The 26397-nt window shown below is 38.7% G+C and overlaps 2 protein-coding genes and 1 long non-coding RNA gene across 42 annotated transcripts in view; 1 reads left to right on the top strand and 2 right to left on the bottom strand.

The window, feature by feature from the left end:
• The window catches only part of EML5 (EMAP like 5), a 182342-nt gene extending 161667 nt beyond the window's left edge, over window positions 1-20675 (top strand). For 4 of the 12 annotated variants that reach the window (XM_063793031.1, XM_063793029.1, XM_063793030.1 and 1 more), the window contains 9 exons: window positions 6389-6562; window positions 7163-7371; window positions 9081-9238; window positions 11501-11615; window positions 12909-13097; window positions 13279-13451; window positions 15391-15553; window positions 15867-15970; window positions 17316-17781. In XM_063793031.1, coding sequence (XP_063649101.1) covers window positions 6389-6562; window positions 7163-7371; window positions 9081-9238; window positions 11501-11615; window positions 12909-13097; window positions 13279-13451; window positions 15391-15553; window positions 15867-15970; window positions 17316-17682 — 1652 coding nt within the window. In that variant the 3' untranslated portion in view covers window positions 17683-17781. Of the gene's footprint in view, window positions 1-6388; window positions 6563-7162; window positions 7372-9080; window positions 9239-11500; window positions 11616-12908; window positions 13098-13278; window positions 13452-15390; window positions 15554-15866; window positions 15971-17315; window positions 17782-17949 lie in introns of those variants that run through there. The other 8 variants (XM_016926543.4, XM_016926544.4, XM_063793033.1 and 5 more) reach the window with 6 other exon arrangements.
• Window positions 684-11568, bottom strand: LOC134808308 (uncharacterized). The gene is made up of 3 exons (XR_010150997.1): window positions 11479-11568; window positions 3149-3432; window positions 684-913 (listed from the first exon to the last, which is right to left on the bottom strand). It is a non-coding gene; the product is annotated as an uncharacterized LOC134808308 (long non-coding RNA).
• A 524-nt stretch (window positions 20676-21199) lies between the features above and the next one.
• Window positions 21200-26397, bottom strand: part of ZC3H14 (zinc finger CCCH-type containing 14) — a 50721-nt gene continuing 45523 nt past the window's right edge. For 10 of the 29 annotated variants that reach the window (XM_016926568.4, XM_016926552.4, XM_063793035.1 and 7 more), the window contains 4 exons: window positions 24837-24973; window positions 24437-24525; window positions 23271-23377; window positions 22311-22452 (listed from right to left, as the gene is read on the bottom strand). In XM_016926568.4, coding sequence (XP_016782057.1) covers window positions 22446-22452; window positions 23271-23377; window positions 24437-24525; window positions 24837-24973 — 340 coding nt within the window. In that variant the 3' untranslated portion in view covers window positions 22311-22445. Of the gene's footprint in view, window positions 22453-23270; window positions 23378-24436; window positions 24529-24836; window positions 24974-26397 lie in introns of all 29 variants that reach the window. The other 19 variants (XM_009428280.4, XM_016926555.3, XM_016926567.4 and 16 more) reach the window with 3 other exon arrangements.

The following is a 26397-nucleotide window of genomic DNA, read 5'->3' as shown; positions in this document are numbered from 1 at the left end:
CAGGAGGAAGAGAGAGAAAGGGGAGGTACTACACGTTTAAACAAGCAGATCTCATGAGAACTCACAATCACAAGAACAGCAAGGGGGAAATCTGCCCCCATGATCCAGTCACCTCCCACCAGGCCCCTTCTCCAACACCGGGGGTTACAATTCAATGTGCGATTTGGGCAGGGACATACATCCAAACCATATCATCAAGTATCTTGTTACTCTATAAAAAACTTGCAGATTTTTTTTAATGAAGAATACATTATTTTAATGTCATGATTCTGAACTCAATCTGTGGTAATAGTAATGGTTTTTTTGGACAAGCATGGTAGCTCACACCTGTAATCCCAGTGCTTTGGAAGGCCAAGGTCTGAGGATCACTTGAGCCCAGGAGTTCAAGACCAGCCTGGGCAACATAGTGAGACCCTGTTCTCAGCACTGTTTTAAGCACTTTAATAAAAGTATAAGCATTTTAAATAAAAGTTTTATTTGACACGACCATGCTTATGAAGTTATATATGTTCTGTGGCAGCTTTCGTGCTACAATGGCAGAGGTGTGTAGTAGCTACAGAGGCTATAGATGACACTCATCTGTTTGCACTGCTTTTTGGTACTCTGCAAGTTCCAGTAACACAATTATAATTCACAGACTTTGAGCACTATCTGTTATCTCTTGTTATTTTATTTTGGTTTTTAACTAGTAAATCTCCATCATGTCAAGACAAGGGTACAAAAAACAAAAATAGTTTTTGAATATCACACTTTTAAGGCACAGTGAAGCATGGATTGTATTGTAATCAAATGAGATGACAGGTGGGGTATAGTGGCTCACACCTGTAATCCCAGCACTCTGGGAGGCTGAGACAGGAGTTCCACTTGAGGCCAGGAGTTCAAGTCCAGCCTGGGCAACAGCAAGACCGTGTTTCTACAAAAAAAAAAAAGAAAAGAAAAACTAAAATACCTTGATGATTTGAGATGAGATGGCAAGAAATGTGTTAAAAACAATAAATGAGATGATGGCAATAAAACAAAGTATTTGTTTTTTCAGAGGTGGTAACATTCAGCTATGCCAGGAGTAGATAGCTGAGGCATGATCTGGGGGCTGCAGGCTCAGACCAGTTTCAGGGGTCCCAAGACTTCCCACACATTCAGCAGTTCACTAGGAGAAATCACAGGACTCAGAGGTACTTAAGGCTTTAGTTTATTACATTGAACAGAAAAGGGAAAAGACATATGAGGTGGAATCCGGAGCATCTAGTTACAGGGTTTCTATGTCTCTCCAACACCCTCGTGCCAGGGATTACACAGAACCTGCTTCTTCCTCCAGCAGTCAAATCCAGCAACACACATGAAGTGTTTCTGCCTAGGCAAGCCTACTGAAGTCTCAGAGTCCAGAGTTTTTATTGGGGGTTGGTCACATAGGGATAAAGACCAGCCTTAACTACCAAAATACCAAACGCCCTGAAGAAAGCAAGTGTTCAGCGCCCCAGGTGAACAAAAGAGCTTTGTCAACATGGAGAACACTTCAGAAGTTCTTACACACTGGCCAAGAGCTAGCCCAGCAAGCAGGCCCTTCTGATGACAGTAACCTTGGGCCTTTGCACTGCTTTTTGGTACCCTGCAAGTACCCTGCTTATATTAAATCTTTCCTGCATAAACCCTGAGGCTGGATCAAGAAACTGGAAGGTCAGTGTGACTGGAGGAAGGCCTCTGAGATGAATGTAGAGAGGGATAGTGGTCATCTCATGCAGGATGCTGTAGCTCAGGGAGAAGAGTTTGGGTTCATGCTAAGTGCAGAGGCTGTCACTGGAGAATTTTAGACAAGGGAGTGATATGACCGAATTTATACTTTGAGAAAACCACTCTCACTATATTATTGAGAATGTAGAGGGGGAAGAGAGAAAATTGGAAAATTAGGGGGCCGTTATAGTAGTCCAAGCAAAAAACAGTTAAGCAGGGTGGCAGGAGTGAATGTGGAGAGAACGAGACAAATATGGGGTGTATTCTGGAGTAAAGCCAGTTATCCTTTCTGATTAATTGGGTATGGGCGTATGACATAGTGAGGAATCAAGGCCAGTTGAACTTTTTGCTTGAACAGTGAGCTAAATGGGATGGGGAATACTTTGAGAGAAATCAGTTTGACAGGAAGAAATTATCCACAGGTATAAGGAGCGAAATTTATTGGACATTCTTTCTTGTACAAATATAAGAAGACTGGTAGATTTGGGGATGGAAAAATAAGGAAGTACTGTCTGATGACTTCCATTTTCCCTGTATCATCAACTGAGATTGAGGAGGTGGGGAATGGGTATTAGGTTGGAACAAGGATAAAGATTTTAAATTGTCACTTTGCAATGTGGGAGAATAAATACATTAGAAGAGATATGAGCTGGGCGCAGTAGCTCACACCTGTAATCATAGCACTTTGGGTTTTTCTGTTTTGTTTTTTTCTTTTTTTGAGATGGAGTTTCACTCTTGTTGCCCAGGCTGGAGTGCAATGGCACAATCTCAGCTCACTGCAACCTCTGCCTCCCGGGTTCAAGCAATTCTCCTGCCTCAGCCTCCCAAGTAGCTGGGATTACAGGCGACTGCCACCACGCCCAGCTAACTTTTTGTATTTTTAGTAGAGATGGGGTTTCACCATGTTGGCTAGGCTGGTCTCGAACTCCTGACCTCAGGTTATCCACCCGCCTCAGCTTCTCAAAGTGCTGGGATTACAGGCGTGAGCCACCGTGCCCAGCAATCCTAGCACTTTGGGAGGCTGAAGTGGGTGGATTGCTTGAACTCAGGAGTTCAAGACCAGTGTGGGCAACATGGCAAACCCCATCTCTACAAAAATATACAAAACTTAGATGGGTGTGGTGGCATGTGCCTGTAGATCCAGCTACTCGGAAGGTTGAGGTAGGTAGATCAATTGAGCCCAGGAATTCGAGGCTGCGGTGTGTCATGATCACATCATGGCACTCCAGCCTGGATGACAGAGTGAGACCTTGTCTCAAAAAGAAAAAAGAAAAGTTACCATTGAATACATTAGATATGTTTTCAGTGGACACTATGGGAATATCTTTTGTCTCTGATAAAGTAATTTCAGCCCTCCTAAGACTGCACCTCAGAATTTGATATTTTTGATCCTTAAGGCAATTAAGCAGAGAAAACTCACTCTCTGGTAGTATTTGTAGTGACAGGCAGTTGCCCATCAAATAACTTCAGTGGGTGTCTGCATTTTACAGCAGAGGATAAGGAAATTCCTTAGCACACAAGAATGAAGAGGGAGGGTAGCCTCCGGAGTGTGCTGCTTCAGGAGTTTCATGATGTCATCCAGAACCCAGGGACTTTCCGTCTCTTCTGCTCTGCTATCCACAGTGTTGGCTTCACCGATAAGGCTGGTTGCATTTGTGGTCATGAAAATGGCTGCAGTAGCAATTGGAGTTATGTGCTTCCTTGCTGTTATCCAGTGGGAAAGAAGCAAAAAAATCCATTTCAGAGCCATGACCTAAAAATCCTTCCGTTTAGCCTGACTGAGTCATTTTAGCCTGACTTTGCATGAGGACACAAAGCAAACTGCGAACTGAGAAGATACTAGGGGAATACCATGTGCTGATTGGTTTAAGTCTGGGTTATTAAACTAATCACTGAGGTCTGGGTTGGGAGTGGAGGCAGTATTATCACAGTGGGCTCAGACTTATTAGTTGAGCATGCAGTTTGTTTCCCCTGAATCACTTACGCTCTAGGAAGGAGTAGATTCCTGAATAAAACTGGAGCCTTGGTAGGAAGAAAGGATGTAATGGATGCTGAGTATGCAGTAAGGAGTTACTCACTACAGAGACTAAAGGGCAAAATACACTTGGCATACCTAATGACCCATGTTAAAATTTTCTTTTAAAATACAGTTTTTATTAGGCCAGGCATGGTGGCTCATGCCTGTAATCCTAGCACTTTGGGAGGCCAAGGCAGGCAGATCACCTGAGGCCGGGAGTTCAAGACCAGCCTGACCAACATGGAGAAACCCCATCTCTACTAAAAATACAGAATTAGCCAGGCGTGGTGGCAGGTGCCTGTAATCCCAGCTACTCTGGAGGCTGAGGCAGGATAATCACTTGAACCCCAGAGGCACAGGTTGCAGTGAGCCGAGATCATGCCATTGCACTCCAGCCTGGGCAACAAGAGCGAAACTCCATCTCAAAAAAAAAAAAAAATACAGTTTTTATTATACTGCATCAAAGGCAAACTAGGGGATAAAGAATATCCTTTAAAACTTTGATTCTTGTAAGACCCAATTAAAAATTTAAAGAGACACTTATGGCATCTCTATACTGGAAACTAAGAGTGAAAAACGGTAGTGAAAAGTTACTGGGATTGATTTTCTGGAGGGAGCTACATATGGGGAAAAGAGCAAGAGTGGAACCTGGATACTGAGAACGGCATACCTGTGCTGCCTCTCCCAGCTCTGAGTTGTATTAGGGCAAGTCAGTTATCTTCTCTGAGGCTGAATTCAGGAAAAAACGTACCTACCTAGAAGGTAAGCATTAGAAAATATGCGATGTCCCCAGTAACATGCCTGCCATGATAGGTACTTAATACCTCATGGCCTCCTGGAACAGGTGGAGGAAGAATTGTTTATGTGTTACCCAAGCATCAGGAATGACCATTTCCAAATGATAGGAGAAAATATAATATACTTAATAAACATAGTTTCATCTTTAGTAACTTCGAGAGGTCCTGAAAATTTGCAGTAATTTTAGTTTTAAATACTGTTACTGATGTAAGTTTAGAACAGTCTAAGTGTGTGACAATTCCATTACCTTACGTACCTATACGTTTTAAAACATAAATTCTGGTTTCACCTTCTTGCCATCTCCTTTAATTTTTTATAAAAATATGAGAAGCTCAGTCATTGAATTTAAGATTACTTGCTATTTAAATTTAGATAAATAAAACTTTAAAACTTGTGGCATATTAAATTTGGAGGCAAAGTTAGTGATATTTCTTGAAAATCTATTGTCTACCTCATCATGATTTGGCAAATATAACATGTGAATTGCCTAGAGGTGCATTTTGTAAACATATAAAAATATTTATATAATATTTATCACTGGCAAAATGTATAGAGTGATCTGGTATATATTTACATTTTAAATTTAAGCCACCTAACATTCTTTATTGAGGTTAAGTTTACCTATGCCTTGGGGTACTTTGACTTTTAATGAATGAATAATATATTAATTTTAGTTCAATACTTACATTATTGTCATAAATTTTACAAACATAAATAACCTATTTTATTATATGATAAACTTTTATGTATGTTCCCATGTAGTTTTGATATTTTACAGTTGCATAAATCTTTGAACAATTTCTACTTAATGATACTCTAAGTCTCTGGTTTAATATATTTTAACTGCTTTGAAGAACTGCCAGATTTAATTTATCATTGTGTATTACAAATAGCAGATGGTATAAAATATAATCTAAACTTATCAGAATATTTTCTTTAGAGACCAACATTTATTTCTGCATTGAATGATTTAAGGCAGCTTGTCTTAATGTTTCTCTATTTTTAAAACATTTATAACATTTATAATTTGAAGCAAATGCACTTTAGTATTTTTATTGCTTCATTAAAAGTACTTATGTTCTGAGATTGAATTAACTGCTGAACTGACCTATCCATTTTTATAGGGTGCAGTTCATAAAAAAGAAAATATAAAACTATAATTTTTTTAATTTAGAAAATATGGAGAACTGGGATAATTTTTTAAGCAGCAGAAACAAGCTACACAAGATTAATAATAACCACATTTTTTAAAAGATTAGCAGTTTTATCTTTCTCATGAAATCCTTTTTAAGTAAATGTCTTATAAAGTGATATGAACTTAGCTTTTTACCAGATGTCTATCTGTATGGTTGAAAATTTCTTTTGAGATCTATTCAGGTGGTTTCCTATCTACTGCCTTTGTCTATTTGTGTCTGCTTTTCACTTCTCTTTCAGGTAACATCAGTACTGAATGTATACTTGGTGTTTAATATTTATTGTTTAATATTTGTATAGTTCTCCATATAATTGTATAAAGATTAAAAGTATACATAAAACATGCATTTGTTTTGAATTGTTTAAAGTTGAGATTGCCTGATTTGCTTGTCTAAATGCTGTTTTTCCAAAAGTGCAATTTGGAATATAGCCTGAAGAAGTGTTCTATATTTTTTCCTTTTCTTTCCTCCCCACCCCCAAAACTCCTTTTCCTTTTTAAAATTTAGTTTTAGTTTTGAGCTGTTCTTTGTTAAGTACAGTTTTTGTTTGGTACACATTTGTCCATGTTTCAGAGATGAATATGCATCAGCTTTAGAAACAGAAATATTTATAACAGGTAGATTACAACTTTTTGATACTATCTTTATTTAGCTACAGCTCCTTCTATTCACATCTGGGATGCAATGAACAAGCAGACTTTATCTATCCTAAGATGCTACCATTCAAAGGGAGTATGTTCAGTCAGCTTCAGTGCTACTGGCAAACTATTGCTGTCTGTGGGACTAGACCCAGAACATACTATTACCATTTGGAGATGGCAGGAAGGTAGGATTCTTTTGTGTGTTTGATTTTTAAAAAAACAAGAATACAAAGATAGTAGGAATTCTGTATTTAATATTCGTCTTAAAGTTGGTGGTTGAAACAATCATTCAGTGTAGGCCTATGCAATATACTGTACACAGTGGTACGGTAGGTATATTTCACTTTAAAAGCCCAGTGGAACTGTAACCTCACAGAACAGATAAATGAATGAAACCATTATTAGTATTATAAATGATTCACTGCTATTTTCTTCCAGCAAGAAACTATGTATTTATTATTAATGATTTGATTGGTTTTGGAGATTCTTATGAAAATTATGTATATTTCTAATGATAATGGCAGATCAGCAGGATAATATTACCTACCACACTTTAGACAAAACATTTAAGTTATATAAAGAAAAGTTAATGGAGCGAAGATAAGTGAAAAGGACTCAATACACAAATAATTGTAAATCATGTATTGCTAGGTAGTAGAGCAGGGGCCATTGGCCTCTCTTTCTAAGCCTTTGTTTTTTGAACTATGTATTTTACATATTTGTTTGATGCTGTTGATTAGCTTGGTTCTTGTAATAACCTAGATAATTTTGTTGTATCTTGTCAGGTGCCAAAATTGCCAGCAGAGCTGGTCACAATCAACGTATTTTTGTGGCAGAATTCCGACCAGATTCAGATACCCAGTTTGTCTCAGTGGGAGTAAAACATGTGAAGTTCTGGACCCTGGCAGGAAGAGCTCTTCTTAGCAAAAAAGGGCTACTGAGCACACTGGAAGATGCCCGGATGCAGACCATGCTCGCTATTGCATTTGGTGCAGTATGTCTCTTAAAATGCACATAGTGTGACTTTGACTACTTTACATTCTCTTGCCTTAGATCATCAGCCACATGAATGTTGTTGAGATGATACTGTGATCTGCTAATCATTACATGCCCTGGTCAAGCATATATTTCATCTTTCAAAAATCTAGTTATTTCAGAAATTAGGGAGTGAAAAGAATGTTAATGAGAGGGGGAAAAGGATTTTTTTTTTTTTTTTGACACAGTATCTCACTCTGTCGCCTGGGCTGGGGTGCAATGGTGCGATTATAGCTCACTGTAGCCTCCATCTCCCAGGTTCAAGTGATCCTCAGCCTCCTTAGTAGCTGGGACTACAGGGCAGGAACCACCATGCTAGGCTAATTTTTCTTTCATTTTTAGTAGACAGGGTTTCGCTATGTTGCCTAGGTGGTCTCAAGCTCCTAAGCTATGTGATCCTCCCATCTTGACCTCCCAAAGTGCTGGGTTTACAGGCATGAGCCACCATAATAAGGATTATGACGAACATTTGATTCCTTGGACTACTGTTATACTCAAAAGCCTTCCTTAATCTTCTAATTGTCACCCTAAATATCCTAAAATTTCTGTCTTCCTAGTAGTTCTTCATAGTCCTAAAAATTTGTCAGAGAGAAAGGTAAATCAAGAAACATGATTTTCGAATGATTTAAGGTGGTACTAGGGTTTAGGATTTCCTTTGCTTTTTATCATTTAACATACTGCTTATCATACAGCTGGAAGTGCTCTGGGCCAGTGTCTCTACTTCGAGGGAAGAAGGAGGTAGTGAGACAGAAGGAAATAGCACAATTCCTGGCCCTGACAGAAGGGTGTTCAGGAGACCTGCTCTCCTCTCACTTTATTCCATCTCATCTGGACCTGTGGCTTCCAATCCACATCTCTTTCCTTTAATATCCTGCATTGGCTAGGCTGTATAAATCCTTTGGTGCATCGAAAAACTAAGTGCATTTTTTGTTTTTGTGATTATGCAATACTTACAGGAAAAGTTATAATTTTAGAATATTTAAGTACACTTACATTTTTGAGAAAAAGACCATTGAAATGTTTGTGCCATGTCAAATTTCAGTTGAACATTTTGGGTATTCTTAATATAAGACCAGGCCAGGCACCGTGGCTCAGGCCGGGCACAGTGGCTCACGCCTATAATCCCAGCACTTAGGGAGGCCAAGGAGGGAAGATCACCTGAAGTCAGGAGTTCAAGACCAGCCTGGCTAACAAGGTGAAACTCTGTCTCTACTAAAAATACAAAAATTAGCCGGGCGTGGTGGCTGGCGCTTGTAATCCCAGCTACTTGGGAGGCTGAGACAGGAGAATCACTTGAACCTGGGAAGCAGAGGTTGTGGTGAGCTGAGATCGCACCATTGCACTCCAGCCTGGGCAACAAAGAGCGAAACTCCGTCTCAAAAAAATAAAAAATAAACCCTAGAATTATAGTATGTTAGAATTGGAAGGGAAGAATTGTCTAAGGTTATTCTAGCTAATAAGCAACAGACTTGGAAAGGAAAAGGTCCTGACAAAGCTAAGCCTCCCGTTCAGGTTTCCTGACTCGTGAATTCAGTGCTGCTGCCACTACACGATGCATGCTCTTTGTATCAAGGGTGAGACAGCATTACACATACATAGAAAATTATCTATTTAAACTCTATTTGAACTTTTGATGAGTTTGTCTCCCCCTCCCCCACTCCTTTTCAGAATAACTTGACGTTTACAGGTACCATCAGTGGTGATGTCTGTGTGTGGAAAGATCACATATTGTGTAGAATCGTGGCGAGAGCTCACAACGGGCCTGTGTTTGCCATGTACACCACCCTGCGAGATGGACTTATCGTGACTGGGGGAAAGGAAAGGCCGTGAGTCCTCTTTCTTTTCACAGAATATTTATGCATTTGTGACCTACCTGAGGTTTGCAGTTAATTATTCTAGTTGTTTCTAGGCTACACAGAGTGTCCTCTCCGACCTTCCTCCTCATATGCTTCTCCTTTATTACCTTTTATGTGCCTTCTATTTGATTCTCATTTCTGGTCTTAATTCGCTTCCAATTTTTTTCATGTTGGGGTGATACTTTTTCTGAGGTGTGGATAGGTAGTTGTCCTACAAGTTGAGTTACTTTTCTTAATGTCTGTATGCCTGTGTATGTATTTGCTGAGTAGGAGGCCCATGGGGGAATCTGGAGCCAGGGTTGTATTTTGACTGCCTGCTCTCTTTTTGTTCAGAATGCATTCTAAGGAGTAGAATGCACATTGTTGCTTTAGAAAAGGATGAGGGAACTAGAGAGAACTGCCTTGTTTCCTTTTGCTTGAGGCAAATTTAAACTGTTTTATACAAGACCTCAAAATTTGAGAAGAGGTCTCTTCTGAGTGATTTTCAAATCTCCCAACAGTAACCAGATACTTATGATTTGATTTGTCACCAACATAGTCATATGCATGTTGAAACATGACATGTAGGCCAGGCACAGTGGCTCACACCTGTAATCTTAGCACTTTGGGAGGCTGAGGCAGGTGGATCGCTTGAGCCCAGGAGTTCAAGGCCAGCCTGGGCAACATGGTGAAACCCCATCGCTATAAAAAACAACAATTAGCCGGGTGTGGTGGTACATGCCTGTAGTCCCAGCTACTCAGGAGGCTGAGGTGGGAGGATCACTTGAGCCTGGGGAGGTCAAGGCTTTAGTGAGCTGTGATGGTGCCACTGCACTCCAGCCTGGGTGACAGAGTGAGACCCCATTTAAAAAACAAAAACAAAAACAAAAAAAAATGTGACATATAGTTGACTAAGAAGTACATTTCAATACAGGATTGAAAGAACCCACATATGTTAATTAAACACAAGCGCAGAATTTGTGCCTTTTACATAAAGGAAGAATGCACATAGGCATGCTTTCAGACAAGCAATTCATCTAGCAGAAAAGGAAGGAATACATTTTTCAGCCCTTCCAGGAATAAAATCCATAAATGGGCTCTATTTCGTCCTCCAACACTTGTATTTTCCACGTCATTTACTCCTGCACACCCCCACTCACTAGAAGCCTGCTAAACTGTTCCAGTGAGATATTTTAACACCTGGTAGGGAATAAATATGCTTCTGTTTTGGCCTTCAAAAATAAGCTCTGGGCCAGTTGCAGTGGCTCATGCCTGTAATCCCAACACTTTGGGAGGCCGAGGTGGGCGGATCACGAGGTCAGGAGTTTAGGATCAGCCTGGCCAATATGGTGAAACTCCATCTCTACTAAAAATACAAAAATTAGCCAGGCATGATGGTGCACGCCTGTAATCCCAGCTACTTGGGAGGCTGAGGGAGAAGAATCGCTTGAACCTGGGAGGCACAGGTTGCAGTGAGCCGAGATCACACCACTGCACTCCAGGCCAGGTGACAGAGCGACACTCTGTCTCAAAAAAATAAATAAATAAATCAACTCTGTAGCATAGCATTTGTAATTCTATTATTTTGCCTTACATTTCCATTATCCTTTTAATAAAATTTTTTTTTACATCTTCCTAATCAATAAGTATTATGAGGCCAGGCACAGTGGCTCACACCTGGAATCCCAGCACTTTGGGAGGCCGAGGCAGGCAGATCAGCTGAGGTCAAGGTATTTGAGACCAGCCTGGCCAACATGGTGAAACCCCATCTCTACTAAAAATACAGAAATTAGCTGGGTGTGGTGGTACACACCTGTAATGCTAGCTACTCGGGAGGCTGAGGTAGGAGAATCGCTTGAACCTGGGAGGCAGAGGTTGCAATAAGCCTAGATCATGCCACTGCACTCAAGCCTGGGAGACAGAGCGAGACTCCATCTTAAAAAAAAAAAAAAGTATTATGAGAGAGGATAATGTATTGTAATGTATTGTAGAGGCTAAATAAAATTATGCTCATGTCAGAAAAAAAGAGTGTTTCTCAAAATAAAATTCACTGAAACTGGATGTTTATTTTGACTGAGATATAGTATATCCTCAAATTGCCATAGAAAGTTTACAAGAATATTAGAAGTAAATTATAAATATCAGGGCCTTTTTAAAAAAAAAAAAGATTCTGCTTATAACTTGGTATTTGTTTATAATAAAAATTATAGTAGCCAATAATGAACACTTACTCTGGCTTGGTTATTTACTTAGGTCAAAAGAAGGAGGAGCGGTTAAACTGTGGGATCAGGAACTGAGGCGGTGCCGTGCCTTCAGGCTTGAGACAGGACAAGCCACAGATTGTGTTCGTTCTGTGTGCAGAGGCAAAGTAAGATGTTCCATGAGCTGATACAGTGCAGCAGAAAACAGAAAGTGGTTATTACTGTGATTCCCTCACCCTTTGCAGCCTAATGAACAATACTTAATAATGCATAACGATGGATTTGCTTGCCAACATTACTCTGTCTTTGCTGCTTTCTTTGCCAAAGTTAGCACCAGTGTGGTGCATAAGCTAGGAAGCTATTCTGTCTAAATACTGTATGTAAACCTCCAATATTTTCTAGAATCTGCCAATTCAACAACTCTAGTAGACATAATTGAAAACCCTTGGCAGTTGACTCATATTAGGACAGCTGTCTCCATTTTTTTAAAAAAAAACACATTCCCTAGATAAAACCTGCAGTAAACAATGAAATACTACTCAGCCATAAAAAATAATGAAATTCTGTCATTCTTGGTGGCAACATGGATGAGACTGGAGGACATGACGTGAAGTGAAATAAGCCAGGCACAGAAAGATAAATACATGTTCTCACTCCTGTGCAGAAACTAAAAAAGTTGATCCCACAGAGGTGGAGAGTAGAATAGTGGTTACTGGAGGCGGAGAAGGGGGAGGGGGAGGGGGATAGGGAAGGACTGGTTAAAGGATACAAGTTTACACAGCCAGATAGGAATAGTACGTTTTAGTATTCTGTAGTACTGTAGGATGACTATAGTTAAGAATCACGTATTTATGTATTTTCAGGTATTTACAAGAGAGGATTTTGAAAGTTTCCATCACAAAGAAATGATAAATGTCTGAGGTGATGGTTATGCGTATTACCCTATGCCCTATAGATATGTATGTGTCAATTTCAAAATAAAAATTCAAAACTACAACTCCTATGAAAATTTGTGAGCGTGTTTGTACTTATTAAGTGTATTTATAAATCATACGGATATTATCTTCAGTCTGCATATTAAATTGTAGTTAAGCTTTTACTTTTTAACTAAAAAATAAATTCTATTATTTTTTCCTATATCCCACTGCACTGACCCCAGTTTGGAAATCCTGAGATTATCAAATAAAAACTTTGATTATTGAAGAATCCAGGTGTACTGCCACAGAAAAGTTCTATTCTGTAGCATGGACTCTAATATGTAATCTAGCCCAGTGTGCTTACAGATAGATGTGTGCCTGTAGTCATAGAAAAATTTGCATGAGCTAATGACTGCCTTGCTACTAGATTAGCTCAAAGCAAAAAGTTCTCTGAAAGCAGGTCAATAGGGTCATTTTTATATTATGAAGAAGAAAAGCAGCTGTTGTATTACATTCACTGTATTGGTCCTGCTTGTGTTTCAGGGCAAGATCCTTGTTGGGACAAGGAATGCTGAAATAATCGAAGTTGGAGAGAAAAATGCAGCTTGTAATATTTTAGTTAACGGTCATGTGGATGGGCCAATCTGGGGACTAGCAACACATCCTTCCAGGGATTTTTTCCTTTCTGCTGCAGAAGATGGGACAGTGAGACTTTGGGATATTGCTGATAAAGTAAGTACAGATAATTTTTTTAAAAGAGGTTACAACTTCTAAAAAGAAAAGTTGGAAGTTCTAAATTGCTAGTAAAGAACTACCAGAATTCTGTTGAGCATTTTGAGGGGAAACTGGTATAATTTAGAAGTACTTCACTTAATGTGTCCTATGACTCTTTTTTTTTTTTTTTTTAATGCAGAAGATGTTAAACAAAGTGAATTTGGGGCATGCTGCTCGTACTGTGTGTTATAGCCCTGAAGGGGACATGGTGGCTATTGGAATGAAAAATGGAGAATTTATCATTTTACTAGTGAGTTCTCTAAAAATATGGGGAAAGAAGAGAGACAGGAGATGTGCAATCCATGATATCAGGTTAGTGAACAAATGGAATAGAGTTTCTAGTATATACTTGATTTAACTTCCATTTGTAAAATTTTCCATAGCCTTGCCTTCAAAAAGAGGTCCCCAGGGCCTGTAGCATTTCCCATATTATAAATTGTATGCTAAAATATGGCTGTTTGTATACTACTTAATTCTTCTTGCTAAATTATAAACCCACTGGGCACCAACTATAATAGCAAGTACTAGTAGGTAATGTTTGATGAATTCATGTTAACACTTAGCCATGTCCATTAAGTTCATCCCACCAAGAGGTATCTCCCACTGTAATACAAGAGAGCTATCTGCCCTTCAAAAGTTGTCACCCTGGAAAACTGAAGTTGTGATTTCAAACATATCTTCTCTTAGTAACCTCAGTTTGGGAATATGTAGTTCATTAATTTAATCAATACCTATTGATTAAATGTTCCAGAATCCAAATTAATTTAAATGTTTCTTAAACCTTTGTTTTTCAGTGCTTAAGCATTTTTCAACAGTGGCTACCGTTTACGGAGTACTTCTATGTGATCAGTAGATAAGATTATTGAATCTAGGTCTGTCAGAAGCTTGTACGCTTTTCATCAGTAAAATCCTTTTACCAATGAAACCTTCCTCAGAACTTCAATATATAAAACAGTAACAGTAGCTTCCCTTAGCTTTTACAAGTCTCTATCGTACCTCAGTAAGACTCATGGGCCATTTCAAGAGACTGAATTGTCCCATATGACTCCAAAGATTGCTAGGCAAATAGCATTTCACTTTGTCTTTTAAATAAGTTCTTCAGGCCGGGCGCGGTGGCTCATGCCTGTAATCCCAGCACTTTGGGAGGCCGAGGCAGGCAGATCACCTGAAGTCAGGAGTACTCGACCAGCCTGGCCAACATAGTGAAACCCCATCTCAACTAAAAATACAAAAATCAGCCGGGCGTGGTGGCAGGCGCCTGTAATCCCAGCTACTCAGGGGGCTGAAACAGGAGAATCGCTTGAACCTGGGAGGCGGAGGTTGCGCCATCGCACTCCAGCCTGGGAGACAAGAGCGAGACTTCGTCTCAAAAAAAAAAAAAATTCTTCTTCCAAGATTCAACTTGTGTCATTTCACCTTAATAACTGGAGGTTAGTTAAGCTGGGCTGTGTTCTTTGCTTAATATTAAGACGTTTTTTCCAGATGGAAGAAAACTATCTTAATGAATTATTAGCTTATTAATTATGTAATGCTAATGGCTTTTAAAAGCTGAGATGTTCTGACTGGGTGTGGTGGCTCACACCTGTAATCCCAGTACCTTGGGAGGCCAAGGGGGAAGGATTGCTTGAGGCCAGGAGTTTGGGACCATAGTGAGACCCCGCCTCTATTTAAAAAATTAAATTTTGTTTTGTTTTGTTTTGAGTTGGAGTTTTGCTCTTGTTGCCCATGCTGAAGGGCAATGGCGCAATCTCGGCTCACCACAACCTGTGCCTCCTGGGTTCAAGCGATTCTCCTGCTTCAGCCTCCCGAGTAGATGGGATTACAGGCATGCACCGCCATGCCTGGCTAATTTTGTATTTTTAGTAGAGACAGGGTTTCTCTATGTTGGTCAGGCTGGTCTCAAACTCTCGACCTCAGGTGATCTGCCCGCCTCCGCCTCCCAAAGTTCTGGGATTATAGGTGTGAGCCACTGGGCCTGGATTAGAAAGTTTTTTTAAGCCATTAGATGTTTTTAAAGGAATTGGGAGATGACAATTGGGGAAATATTTAAAATTTAAGTAAAATATAAAGCTTCCTTATTTCATGTAACCCAGACAATCTCAGTATACATAATCAGTTGTGTCTGTCAGGTAAATCTATTTGAGGCCTTATCACACGTTACTTTTAAGAACTAGAAAGGAAAAGTCACTGATCTTAAGTATTTATAATACTTCATGTGGTCTAATACTTTTTACGTTTTGTTTTGATTCAGATTTAGTCCGGATTCCCGGTATCTGGCAGTAGGTTCTAGTGAGAACTCAGTGGATTTTTATGACCTAACGTTGGGCCCCACTCTTAACAGAATCAGCTACTGCAAAGACATTCCAAGCTTTGTCATTCAAATGGACTTCTCTGCAGATAGCAGTTATCTCCAGGTACAGTGCCAATACTGTATACCCAGGTGGCAAGTTCTTCTGCTTTTACATTTCGTGTTAGTGAATGCATTTAAAGTTCCTGAGCTCCAGAGCTCCAGCTTCTCAACTCCTCCCTTTGTACCTTCTGACCTACAGCTCCCCTTTCCTCCCCCACTTATCAGTGCTTTTCTCAAGTTTTTGTAGTGATCTTTTGCATACTTAATAATGTTAGACATGTAAATCAAGTAGCAATATGCTAGTATTCTGTAAACCCCCTGTGGATTTTGTCTCTCACCTAATGGAATTCTTGTCCCATTTTAATCTGATGAAAAAGGTCTCTAGTGGCTGCTATAAACGGCATGTCTATGAAGTGCCTTCAGGAAAACATCTTATGGATCATGCCGCTATTGACAGAATTACTTGGGCTACATGGACTAGGTAAATACTTATATATTCACAAGGCAAGAACTGACTTTGAAGGCCAGTTAGAAAATCCTATTTCTGAACTGTTAGAGCCATTCCAATAAGGAATAGTAATTGAGTTTCAAGTTTTTGTTACCATATTTTGAAATGGTATGTTCATGTTGGGACCCCTTTCTATTGAATATATTTCCATGTTTTATCAGTTTCCATGATTTATCAAGTTTTTTTTTTTTTTTTAAGGAAATCAAAGTTTTAACTTTAAAGATACCCTGATATTTTTCTTAATGCTAAATTTAATGACTGGCAAAAAGGTATTGGGTGCTGTTAAGCAACTGTTATTAATTCTCTATCTAAAGGAATGCTATCTTGAATCTATTAGAAGTCAAAGCTTCCAAATTTGTTCAAATTTTCTGGCTGTATGACAGGTAACCATGACTATCCATTTTTTTGGCCAATGAAAAATGCCATCAAATTCCTGTATCAGCCAGGCATATAGTGGCTCATGCCTGTAATCTCTGATGCAGCAGGCCGAGGTGGATCACTTGAGCCTAGAAGTTTTGATACCAGCCTGGGCAACATAGCGAGACCCCATTTCTGAAATTTTTTTAATTCCTATGTCATAAGTCATTTTTATTTTTGTAGAGATAGGGATCTCACAATATTGCCCAGGCTGGTCTCAAACTCTTGGCCTCAAGCAGTCCTCCTGCCTCAGCCTCCCAAAATGTTGGGATTACTGGTATGTGCTGCTGGACCCAGCCAAGTAGCACTTTTAATTTGAAAAATAGTTCTATCAGTTTTCAGCCAGGCGTGGTGGCTCAGCCTGTAATCCCAGCACTTTGGGAGGCTGAGCGGAGGTGATCACCTGAGGTCGGGAGTTCGAGACTAGCCTGACCAACATGGAGAAACCCTGTCTCTACTAAAAATACAAAATAAGCCGGGCACGTTAGCGCATGCCTGTAATCCCAGCTACTCGGGAGGCTGAGGCAGGAGAATTGCTTAAACCCAGGAGGCAGAGGTTGCAGTGAGCCGAGATCATGCCATTGCACTCCAGCCTGGGTAACAAGAGCGAAAACTCTGTCTCAAAAAAAAAAAAGAAAAAATAGTTCTATCAGTTTTCATAAAGTACTACTTTAATCTTAAAAAGATTAATCTAGAAACCCTTCAAATTATAAAATGTCATTTTTAAAAGGCAGGAGTTGATATCCTGATGAAATTCAGGTCTCCAAACAACTTACCATAATTTACTTCCTGTATTTTAAGTAACATGATAGGGTACTTTTTAATTGCCAAGAAACTTTTTGAATATAGTCAACCTGCCCGCACTTGCCATAATGAGTTTTCTTTTGTTCCTTCCCTCTAGTATTCTAGGAGATGAGGTTTTGGGAATCTGGTCCAGACATGCTGAGAAAGCTGATGTCAACTGTGCCTGTGTATCTCATTCAGGAATCAGTCTTGTTACAGGAGATGACTTTGGCATGGTTAAGTTATTTGACTTCCCATGTCCAGAAAAATTTGTAAGTTTGTGTTTTGTTTACTATTATCAGTTTACTCCTAATTTTGATATCTTATCATCAGCACTTTTCCCCATATATTTAAAATGTTTTGTCCTAATTTCTAAATTTTTCCCCAAACTTTCTAAATCTATTTACTTTGAAATAAAAGCTATTAGAAACAAATCCTCTCCCTCGAGTAATATCATCTTTGGAACCATCCTACAAAAGCTGTAATTAGCTTTTCACCAAACCTATAATCAGTTATCAAATTTCAAATGCTTTTCCTTAGAGAAAAATGGTCAGAGTACCTGGAGACATCTGACTGCCCACACAGCCTGGTTTTGCAGATCCACTACTCATGCTGAAAAGCATTCTAATCACTGGCTGCGGTGCTAACTCCTTACTCTCTCCACAGCTCTTGTCATAGAGATTATAGTTCCTAAGAGCCTTTGACTTCTGTGTGCACCAAATGCCCTGAGCTTGTCTGTCATTGTTTTTTAGGCAAAACACAAAAGGTTCTTGGGTCATTCGCCCCATGTGACAAATATTCGATTTACCAGTGGTGATCGACATGTTGTTAGTGCTGGAGGTGATGACTGCAGGTTAGTAACTTTCTCAGCCCATGAAGAGCAGACTATGTTACTAGTTAAGAGACTTAATACAACAACTCCTACAGCTTAGGTTTATGAAATCAGCTAGTCAACATTAGTAGAAGGTAGTATAACCAGATGGCTCTTCAGAATCTCATATTTATGCAAATACAGAATAAAAGGAGTTAAAGAGGAAAAATATTACACATGTAACCTGAAAGCGCAACTGAAAAATATTAAACTGTTATGAAAATCTAAAAACATAATTAACTCCCTGCAATTTTCTTCTCTGATTGCAGCTTATTTGTCTGGAAATGTGTACATACACCTCACTGAGAGATGCTGAGATGACTACAGAAATTAACTTTGAGACCAGAATTACAGAGAAGAAAAACCAAAACCCAACCCTGCATGGTCAAGTGGTGCTAACCCAAGACTGTAACAGGGAGAAATGCCCAGAATCATCAAAATAGTGAAAGACTGATCTGTTCAAAATATTTGCTATATGCACTGGGTATAATCCGTAATCCATACACTGCCAGATAATGCCATTTCAAGGAAGGATCGAATACTTGATGGTAAAGGCCAAGTCCCCCTGTATTGGGAAGTGTGTGATTTCGGCAGACCTGCTGGGAAAATTTAGGGTAGAGCACTCTTTACAGAAGAACTCAAAAACCCAATTTGGATAATTTTCATTATCTTTTTAGCAAAATGGTTTCTTAATGTTTATATTTTATTTTCAAGGTTCATTGTTTAATGAAATATTTTATTCTTGCATTTCCATAAGGAAAGGGAAAGTCATGATCATCCTAAAGGATCACAGTTTTTAAAAGGCAAACATTTTCCCTAAGGAAACAGACACAAGCTTTCCTAGAGAATATGATGTTTTTTAGGCATTAATAAGGTCCTTTTTTATAAAGGACACTTTTCTCCTAGTAGTTTTGAATTCAGGAACAGATCCAAAGTTAGGAGTATATGGCTGCTACATTTCCATTTTCATTTTCGAGCCATCAGTTTATGTTCAGATGCCATCTCTGTAATCGCACATTTAAAACATAACTGTAGCCTCACTAATGGAAAAGTAGTATGATGAACAATCATTCCCAATGGTGTACAATGTAAGGGTTTTAGGGAGCAACAGTATTTAACTGGAAGAAAGAATTGCATATTTAATGTAGTCTAATATATACACATTTGTTTAACATGTAAACAAAAGTGTTAAATTCACATATACAACATTATACAATTACTCTTGGAATAAAATTTTTATAGCCTTTTTTCTATTGGGAAAATTTGTTTAGATGTGTGCCACTCCATAGGTTTATTTCCAAAATGAATGAGCCCAACTCCATTTGTAAAAACTTGTCAGTTAGAATTCCTTTTTTTAGTGGATTAGGGCTGAATTCTTAGATCCTTATTTCTTTTCACTTTAAATGCTGCCAAAGATCACTACTCATCATTCAGGAATTCGCTGTCTAGCCTATCTGTAGTTTCCTGAAGATTGAAAATTATGTAGACTATTTAAAAATATATTTTTCTAAGTGTGAGGTTTAAGATGCTGTATTGACCCTATGAGTTTTTAATGTGTTAATTATCTTTATAGCATAATAGATTGCTTTAGGTTCCTGGAATCCCATTTGGTCTGACAGGATATATGAAGATTCTTAATACCTATTTTCTGTGTCTAATACTTGGTTAATACTAAAAATAGAAATGACTAAATTACATCACAGAAAGCATAACCAGTGATTGAACCTGGTAGTTTTAAAGCTCTAAATAGCTGTGGCTGAAGGACTGATTATGGGGCTAAGAAGCTTGAAACGTAAGTTGGTACTTGTTCATCAGTGGATTCTCCTAAATTAAGCCAAATTTTGAAATACATGACTATTAAGTTTCTACTCATGTATTTACAGTCAGTCAATAAATTAAAGGGGGAAAAAAAATCCCTGAACAACCTGCCCATAAAAAGAAAAATACTCTACATTTGAGCCTGCTGCAGTTTTAAATTTTCCCTCTGGGTCAAGTTTGCCAGCTTTTGGCTACAGAGAAATTATATTTCCATTACAGTGCAGGTAGAAACTCTGTAACCTTAAGCATGTAAACTACATAGAATAAAACTGTTTCCACTGCATTTCTGTCCTTCAAAGTGGCCAACCTGATTAAGTCAGCCTTAATCACTGCTGCTGTCAGTTTCACGACTAAAGGTCATATTGACTAAGTAGTCATCAGCTGACCACCTTGCTGTATCAGCCAGCAACGAGGGGAAGGTGAAGAAACATGATAGGCCATATAGAATCTGCCCTATGTTTACTTTTTTAACCCAGATAATTATTTTTGTGTGCAGTATCTAAGCTCCTGATTGTGTAACCTGGGACTTCTGGCACCTTTTGTTCCATTCATTTTATGTATAAAATGCATGCCAAAGCACACTGTGCCCTCTGGTACCCTTGCTTCCAATCGCCAACCATGCTCATTTCCTTCCTTTTTTTGTGGTCCCTTTTTGTGGTGATCATTTTAAACCACGTCATCCAACAAATGTTTTATGGTCAACCTTAGCTTGTTCATAAGCCATAGCAACTGAAAGATTAAACTCTTAAATATGTGTCTGGGCAGTGTCTATTAAATAGCAAAAAACAATCAGATTTTAGTATTTTATTTCCTTGTAAAATGGCTGAACTAAATTAAACCCTTGTTTCCCATTTGTTCTATAATTTATAGTGAAACTGAGAACAAAACTATCTTTATAAATGATAGCTAAAAGTATTTCCAGATATTTAAACAATTTAAAATAAATTTCTTCTGCAGAGATGCAAAGCATCTCAACACTGGAATGAACAAATGCCTTAAATTCAATGGAGTAAACCTTTAGAATGAAGAGGAACTGTCATTTCACCCAAGCTGAAGACAATAGCCTTATGCACTTGTGTGCTCTGTCTTTGCTGCTTCTCGTGTTTCAAGCCTTTCCTGTGGGATCAGCACAGCAAAGTGCAGCTTACCAAATGGTTTAATGACTGGTTGGTTAATTAATTCTTTCTTCTCCCAATGGAAAAGCAATGGCAACACAACAGTAGACTGCTGGCTTGACAATCTATCTTAAACGTGAGCCTTTGCACATGTAGGTTTATCATCATTTGGGTATACGACTAAGCAAGTCAATGAACTTTTTTTTTTTTTTAGCAGTTTAATTTGGTCCTGAGAATGTTGCAGTCTTTATTACCCCTTTTGCATTAATCCACTTTTCTAACCACCTTTTAAGCTTTAATTTTTAACACTATACACCAAGTCTTTGAAATCAGTGATCTGTTATTTAACTCTAAAGCATTTGACACTTCTTGCCTTAACAGTTTTAAAAACCACACACAAAAAAACTCTGTAAGTAATACAGTAGGCCAAAAGTTTCATCCTATCTATCTTGCAGTTTACCTATCTGATCTGATCTCTGTAATTATAGTTCTGTCATTTAAAATATACTATTTAAATCTAATTTTTACATTTCAAAAATTATCTTCAGTAGTAACTAAGTATATTTTCTGTGGATTCTGAGAATGTTATTTTTCAGAATGTGAGAATACATATGTACATTTATAATCTTGTGACTTTAAAGTCTGTTTTCAGATACAGTATGTAAATACTTGTAAAAAAATTTGTATAATTTTGTGATAATGTAGTTTCCCAAAAAAATTATTTAGAAGGCATTATGTTATTAGTAAATGAGAGCACTGTATAGAACTGTTCCTATTTTCTGCACTTGCCATTCCAGCTGCCTCCACCGTCCATACCCACCTCATTCATCCTGTCACAGAAGGCAGGAAAACTGGGAACTTTACCAAAGTAGCACTCAGCCTGAGAGGCCTGTATAATCATGCTTTTCAAACTAAATTCACTTAAAAATTAAAAAGCAGAATTGAATATTTTAAGCAGCCTCAGTACCTTTGGCCAATGCTGTTTTCATGGTGGATTATGAACATTATATAATCTTTGGGAAAAGTGAAAGTAGTACAATTTTTAGAATAATGACAACTGCCTCACTGCATCTCTCCACTCACACAGCAACCGTGTAGCCCCCTAAGCTGCAGTACCATGACTAACCATGATGTCAATTTCATATGCTGAGCCTCACAACAGCAGCGCACAAACGCGCCCCAAATACTTCAACAGAATTTAGCTCTTCCTTAAGCTGTCTTTTCATAGTAAAAACAAAACAAAAACACCCAATGTTAAAACCACGTAATAAACTTACAAACTTGAAAAATTAGACACTTCAGATAGATAGATAGGCAATAAAACTTCATATTATGAAAGCAATATATTCCAAGTTTCAAAGATTTGACAAGTTCTGTAGAGTATCTTTCATCAGTACATGAAAACTTCCAAACTGCATGATCTTCTGCCAGGCAGGACTGGGTGCTATTCGCTGAATGAACAGAACCAAAAATTGTTTTAATTATCTGCTTTGTATCCATATATACCATATATCTCAGTTTAAAAAGTTGACTAGTTTTAAGCAATAAATATTTGGTCATAAGATTACAATATAAATGGCAGATTTTTAAAAATAATTCAATTATGTCAGGTAGATAAAAGACAATACCATATGTAATTAAATTTTCTGGCCACACTAAAATATTTTGAAACTTCCTTTCAGTATTTCCCAGTTGCTAATGTCGAAGAAAATGGATGTGAAATTCAAGTACAGTACACATATATACACTCCTGCTGGCCTTAGTATATGTTTGCGTAGTATATAATGAGAAGTTAAAATCTGGCTGGGTGTGGTGGCTCATGCCTGTAATCCTGGTACTTTGGGAGGCCACGGTGGAAGGATATCGCTTCAGGCTCAGGAGTTCAAGACCCCATCTCTACTTAAAATAAAAAAAATTAGCCAGGTATAGTGGCACACGCTTGTAGTCTCAGCTACAAGTGGGAGGCTGAGGTGGGAGGATGGATTGAACCCAGGGGTTTGAGGCTGCAGTGAGCTATGATAGTGTGACTGCACTCCAACCTGGGCAACAGAGCAAGATAATCTAGGTTAAAAAAGTAACCACTGGATAATGTAAAATTTAGCCCATGTAGTAAATTATTTTGCCAAAGGAGCCTTGTATAATTAAACAGCAAAGAAAAAAATTCAAAGTAACAGTCTAGTTTCCAATTTTGTGTGCTTATAAATTAAGAAACTGCAAATTAGAAAAAAGAATTTGAACTGACATGAGAAAAACGAATTTGAATGTTTACCTGGTTTGAGGTCGAATCCATTTCAAGGCATGTCGTGGTGGGACATTAATGGTGGGATGGTAGAATGTGCAGTCCGGTCTTGTACACTGAGTGTTAAACCTACAATGCTGAATAGAGATAACAGAGCTTCAACAATATCCACAAGGCTAATATAAGTAAACACATTATTTTATTATTTGAGACAGGGTCTCACTCTGTCACCCAGGCTGGAGTGAAGTGGCATGACCTCTTGCCTCAGTCTCCTGAGTAGCTGGGACTACAGGCGTGTGCTACCAAGCCTGTTTTTTTTTGTTTTGTTTTGTTTTTTTGTTGTTGTTGTTTTAAGAGATGGGGTCTCTTAAATGTTGCCTAGGCTGGTTTCAAACTCCCGGGCTCAAACGATCCTTCCACTTCTGCCTCTACCTCCCAAAGTACTAGGAGAGCAGGCCTGACCCACCTCACCTGGCCAACATACAACTTAGGAGACAATAACCAGCCCACCCTAACCATTAACAGAGTAAGAGATTCCATCTATAAGGACCATTTTAATACCAGTGAAGCCTTGAAAAATGGACTTAACCTTGAGACACAAAATTCTAGTCAAAGAATCACAGCAAGTACAATTTCAAAAGGTAGTTTAGCATACCACAAAAACTTCTAATTATCCCTTACACTCTTCACTGAGTACCCTCATCTACGCCCAGTTACAGATGGGGGCAAGTGAAGGCCTTCATATGGTCCTCAAGCTACCGGGGCAAGAAGGAGATAATTCATTTTGACCAACTAAACATCTGGAGATTCATCAACCATCATCAGTACAAGTTTGGATGGTTTTAAGCAGTACCTACTGGATTTCTTCATCTCAGTTCTGACATTAGGTTCAAACTGCCCCCCAGCCCCCGCTAAAACCCATCCATATACTTAAATGCAGGGAATAATGGAAAATGTGACCAGCAAAGATATGCTTCCCCCCACTGAGTGCTTGGGATACTAACATTGAACAGTTTCAGACCACTTGGCCTAAGGGGCCAGATGGAGGTTCAGTGACGAGGAACAACTTAATAGTTTTACTGGCAAAAATCGCAATTACTTTTACACCAGTGTAGTGACTCTGACAAAAAAGAAGTTAAATGAGGAAATTGAGATGTTGTCACTAAATTGATTTTTGAGAAAATAGAAGTTCTTACTTTTGGATGATAGAAGGGACATTCCATCTTCTTACAAGCAGGGAAGTAACGGCAGAGCTGACTACTGGAAGGTGGTGCTGGTGGTGCAACTGCTAACAAAATAAAAACCAGGACTGATCTCCAATCTGTTTGGAAAACCCATTTTTAATGCAGTCTACTGATGTTTTTTTTGAAAGTGAAAACCATTTTTAAATTAGAATGGTAAGGTTTATATATTCACTAGTCAAAATACTTCGGAATACTACAGATAGGCACACTTGCTCTTTAAAGACTGGTTGGATTAACTGATCCTGCCAAAATTATTTCTGAAACCATCTTTTGTTTGTTCAATTCCATTTACAGTCACAAAATGCCATTTTATATTTTTTACCCAAATGTAGTAGCACAGTCACTCACTCACCTGGTTTTGGAGACAGTACTGGAATTCTTCTACTCACATGAGTGAAGGGACAATCTGGTTTAGTACACTTTGCATCATATTTACAATTTGGGTGAACAAACAAACATTTTTCAGCAAATTTACAATTGGGGAAGGCTCTACAAAACAAAAAAAAAGCATATTTCATATTCAATCTTCTCAATGCATTATTAGTTTTGTGTATAAGGGCTCTTTACACTCCCCATCACTACTTGTTTTGAGAAATGCAAAAAAAAACAGCAACAAAAAGAATATTTTAAAATAAGACCATATATCAAAATAGGACACAATCATTTATTCCAAAGCTTGGGATAACACAAACACAGGCTTTTAACTCAAGCCAAGCCACCAAGAAAGACAAGCTTTTGTGATAAAAATCACACCACTTAATAAAAAAGGTATATATTTTATGCAGTGAACTCATTAATAAAATAAACACATCCTCTATGCAAGGCTTTGTGATACAAAAAGACTCATCCCATACTCTCCTTATATGTACAGCTGTATTATTCCCACATCATTTCCTTAAAAGAATTAAAAATGAAGATTCCATCCATAGGACCTACCCCCGGCAAAAAAAAAAAAAAAGGCCCCAAAAAGCCATCTCATAAAGCTCATTACATTGAGCCAGCCAGCTTGTAAGGAAAAATTTAATCCAAGTCCAAAATATTTTCATTACCCATAACTAACTTTTCCCTCAACTCCTCAAAATCTGTGTATACTGTGTGTGGCCAAAATGCATACAAACTGGGGCAGTTACCATATACCCATCTGCTTAAACGTACAGAATTCTTAAGGAACCCCAGGTATTTCAGTATCTCACAGGTCCGAGGCACAAACAAAGCCCCCCCCCCGCTTGCCTCTCAACAAACATACATGAACAAGAAATACGCTACTCTGGAGAGGGCCATGGTAATTGTCACTCTATTTAGTTATAAAACTAAAAACTTGTCCACAGAAAAACAAAAACAAAATAAGGTGTAAGATACAGACACTAAACTGAAAGCCAAAATCAGCTGGCTATGACTTGCAGGGTGAGATGGGGATGGTATTCACTTGCAGGATGAGATGGGGATGGTATTCACTTGCAGGGTGAGATGGGGATGGTATTCACTTGCAGGGTGAGATGGGGGATGGTATTCACTTGCAGGGTGGAATGGGGGATGGTATTCACTTGCAGGGTGAGATGGGGATGGTATTCACTTGCAGGGTGAGATGGGGATGGTATTCACTTGCAGGGTGAGATGGGGGATGGTATTCACTTGCAGGGTGAGATGGGGATGGTATTCACTTGCAGGGTGAGATGGGGGATGGTATTCACTTGCAGGGTGAGATGGGGATGGTATTCACTTGCAGGGTAAGATGGGGGATGGTACTTGCAGGGTGAGATGGGGGATGGTACTTGCAGGGTGAGATGGGGATGGTACTTGCAGGGTGAGATGGGGATGGTACTTGCATGGTGAGATGGGGGATGGTACTTGCAGGGTGAGATGGGGGATGGTACTTGCAAGGTGAGATGGGGGATGGTACCTGTAGGGTGAGA

The sequence above is a fragment of the Pan troglodytes genome, chromosome 15, assembly GCF_028858775.2.
Source record: "Pan troglodytes isolate AG18354 chromosome 15, NHGRI_mPanTro3-v2.0_pri, whole genome shotgun sequence".
NCBI classification, from domain to species: Eukaryota; Metazoa; Chordata; class Mammalia; order Primates; family Hominidae; genus Pan; species Pan troglodytes.
This window is presented reverse-complemented; position numbering and strand designations above follow the sequence as displayed.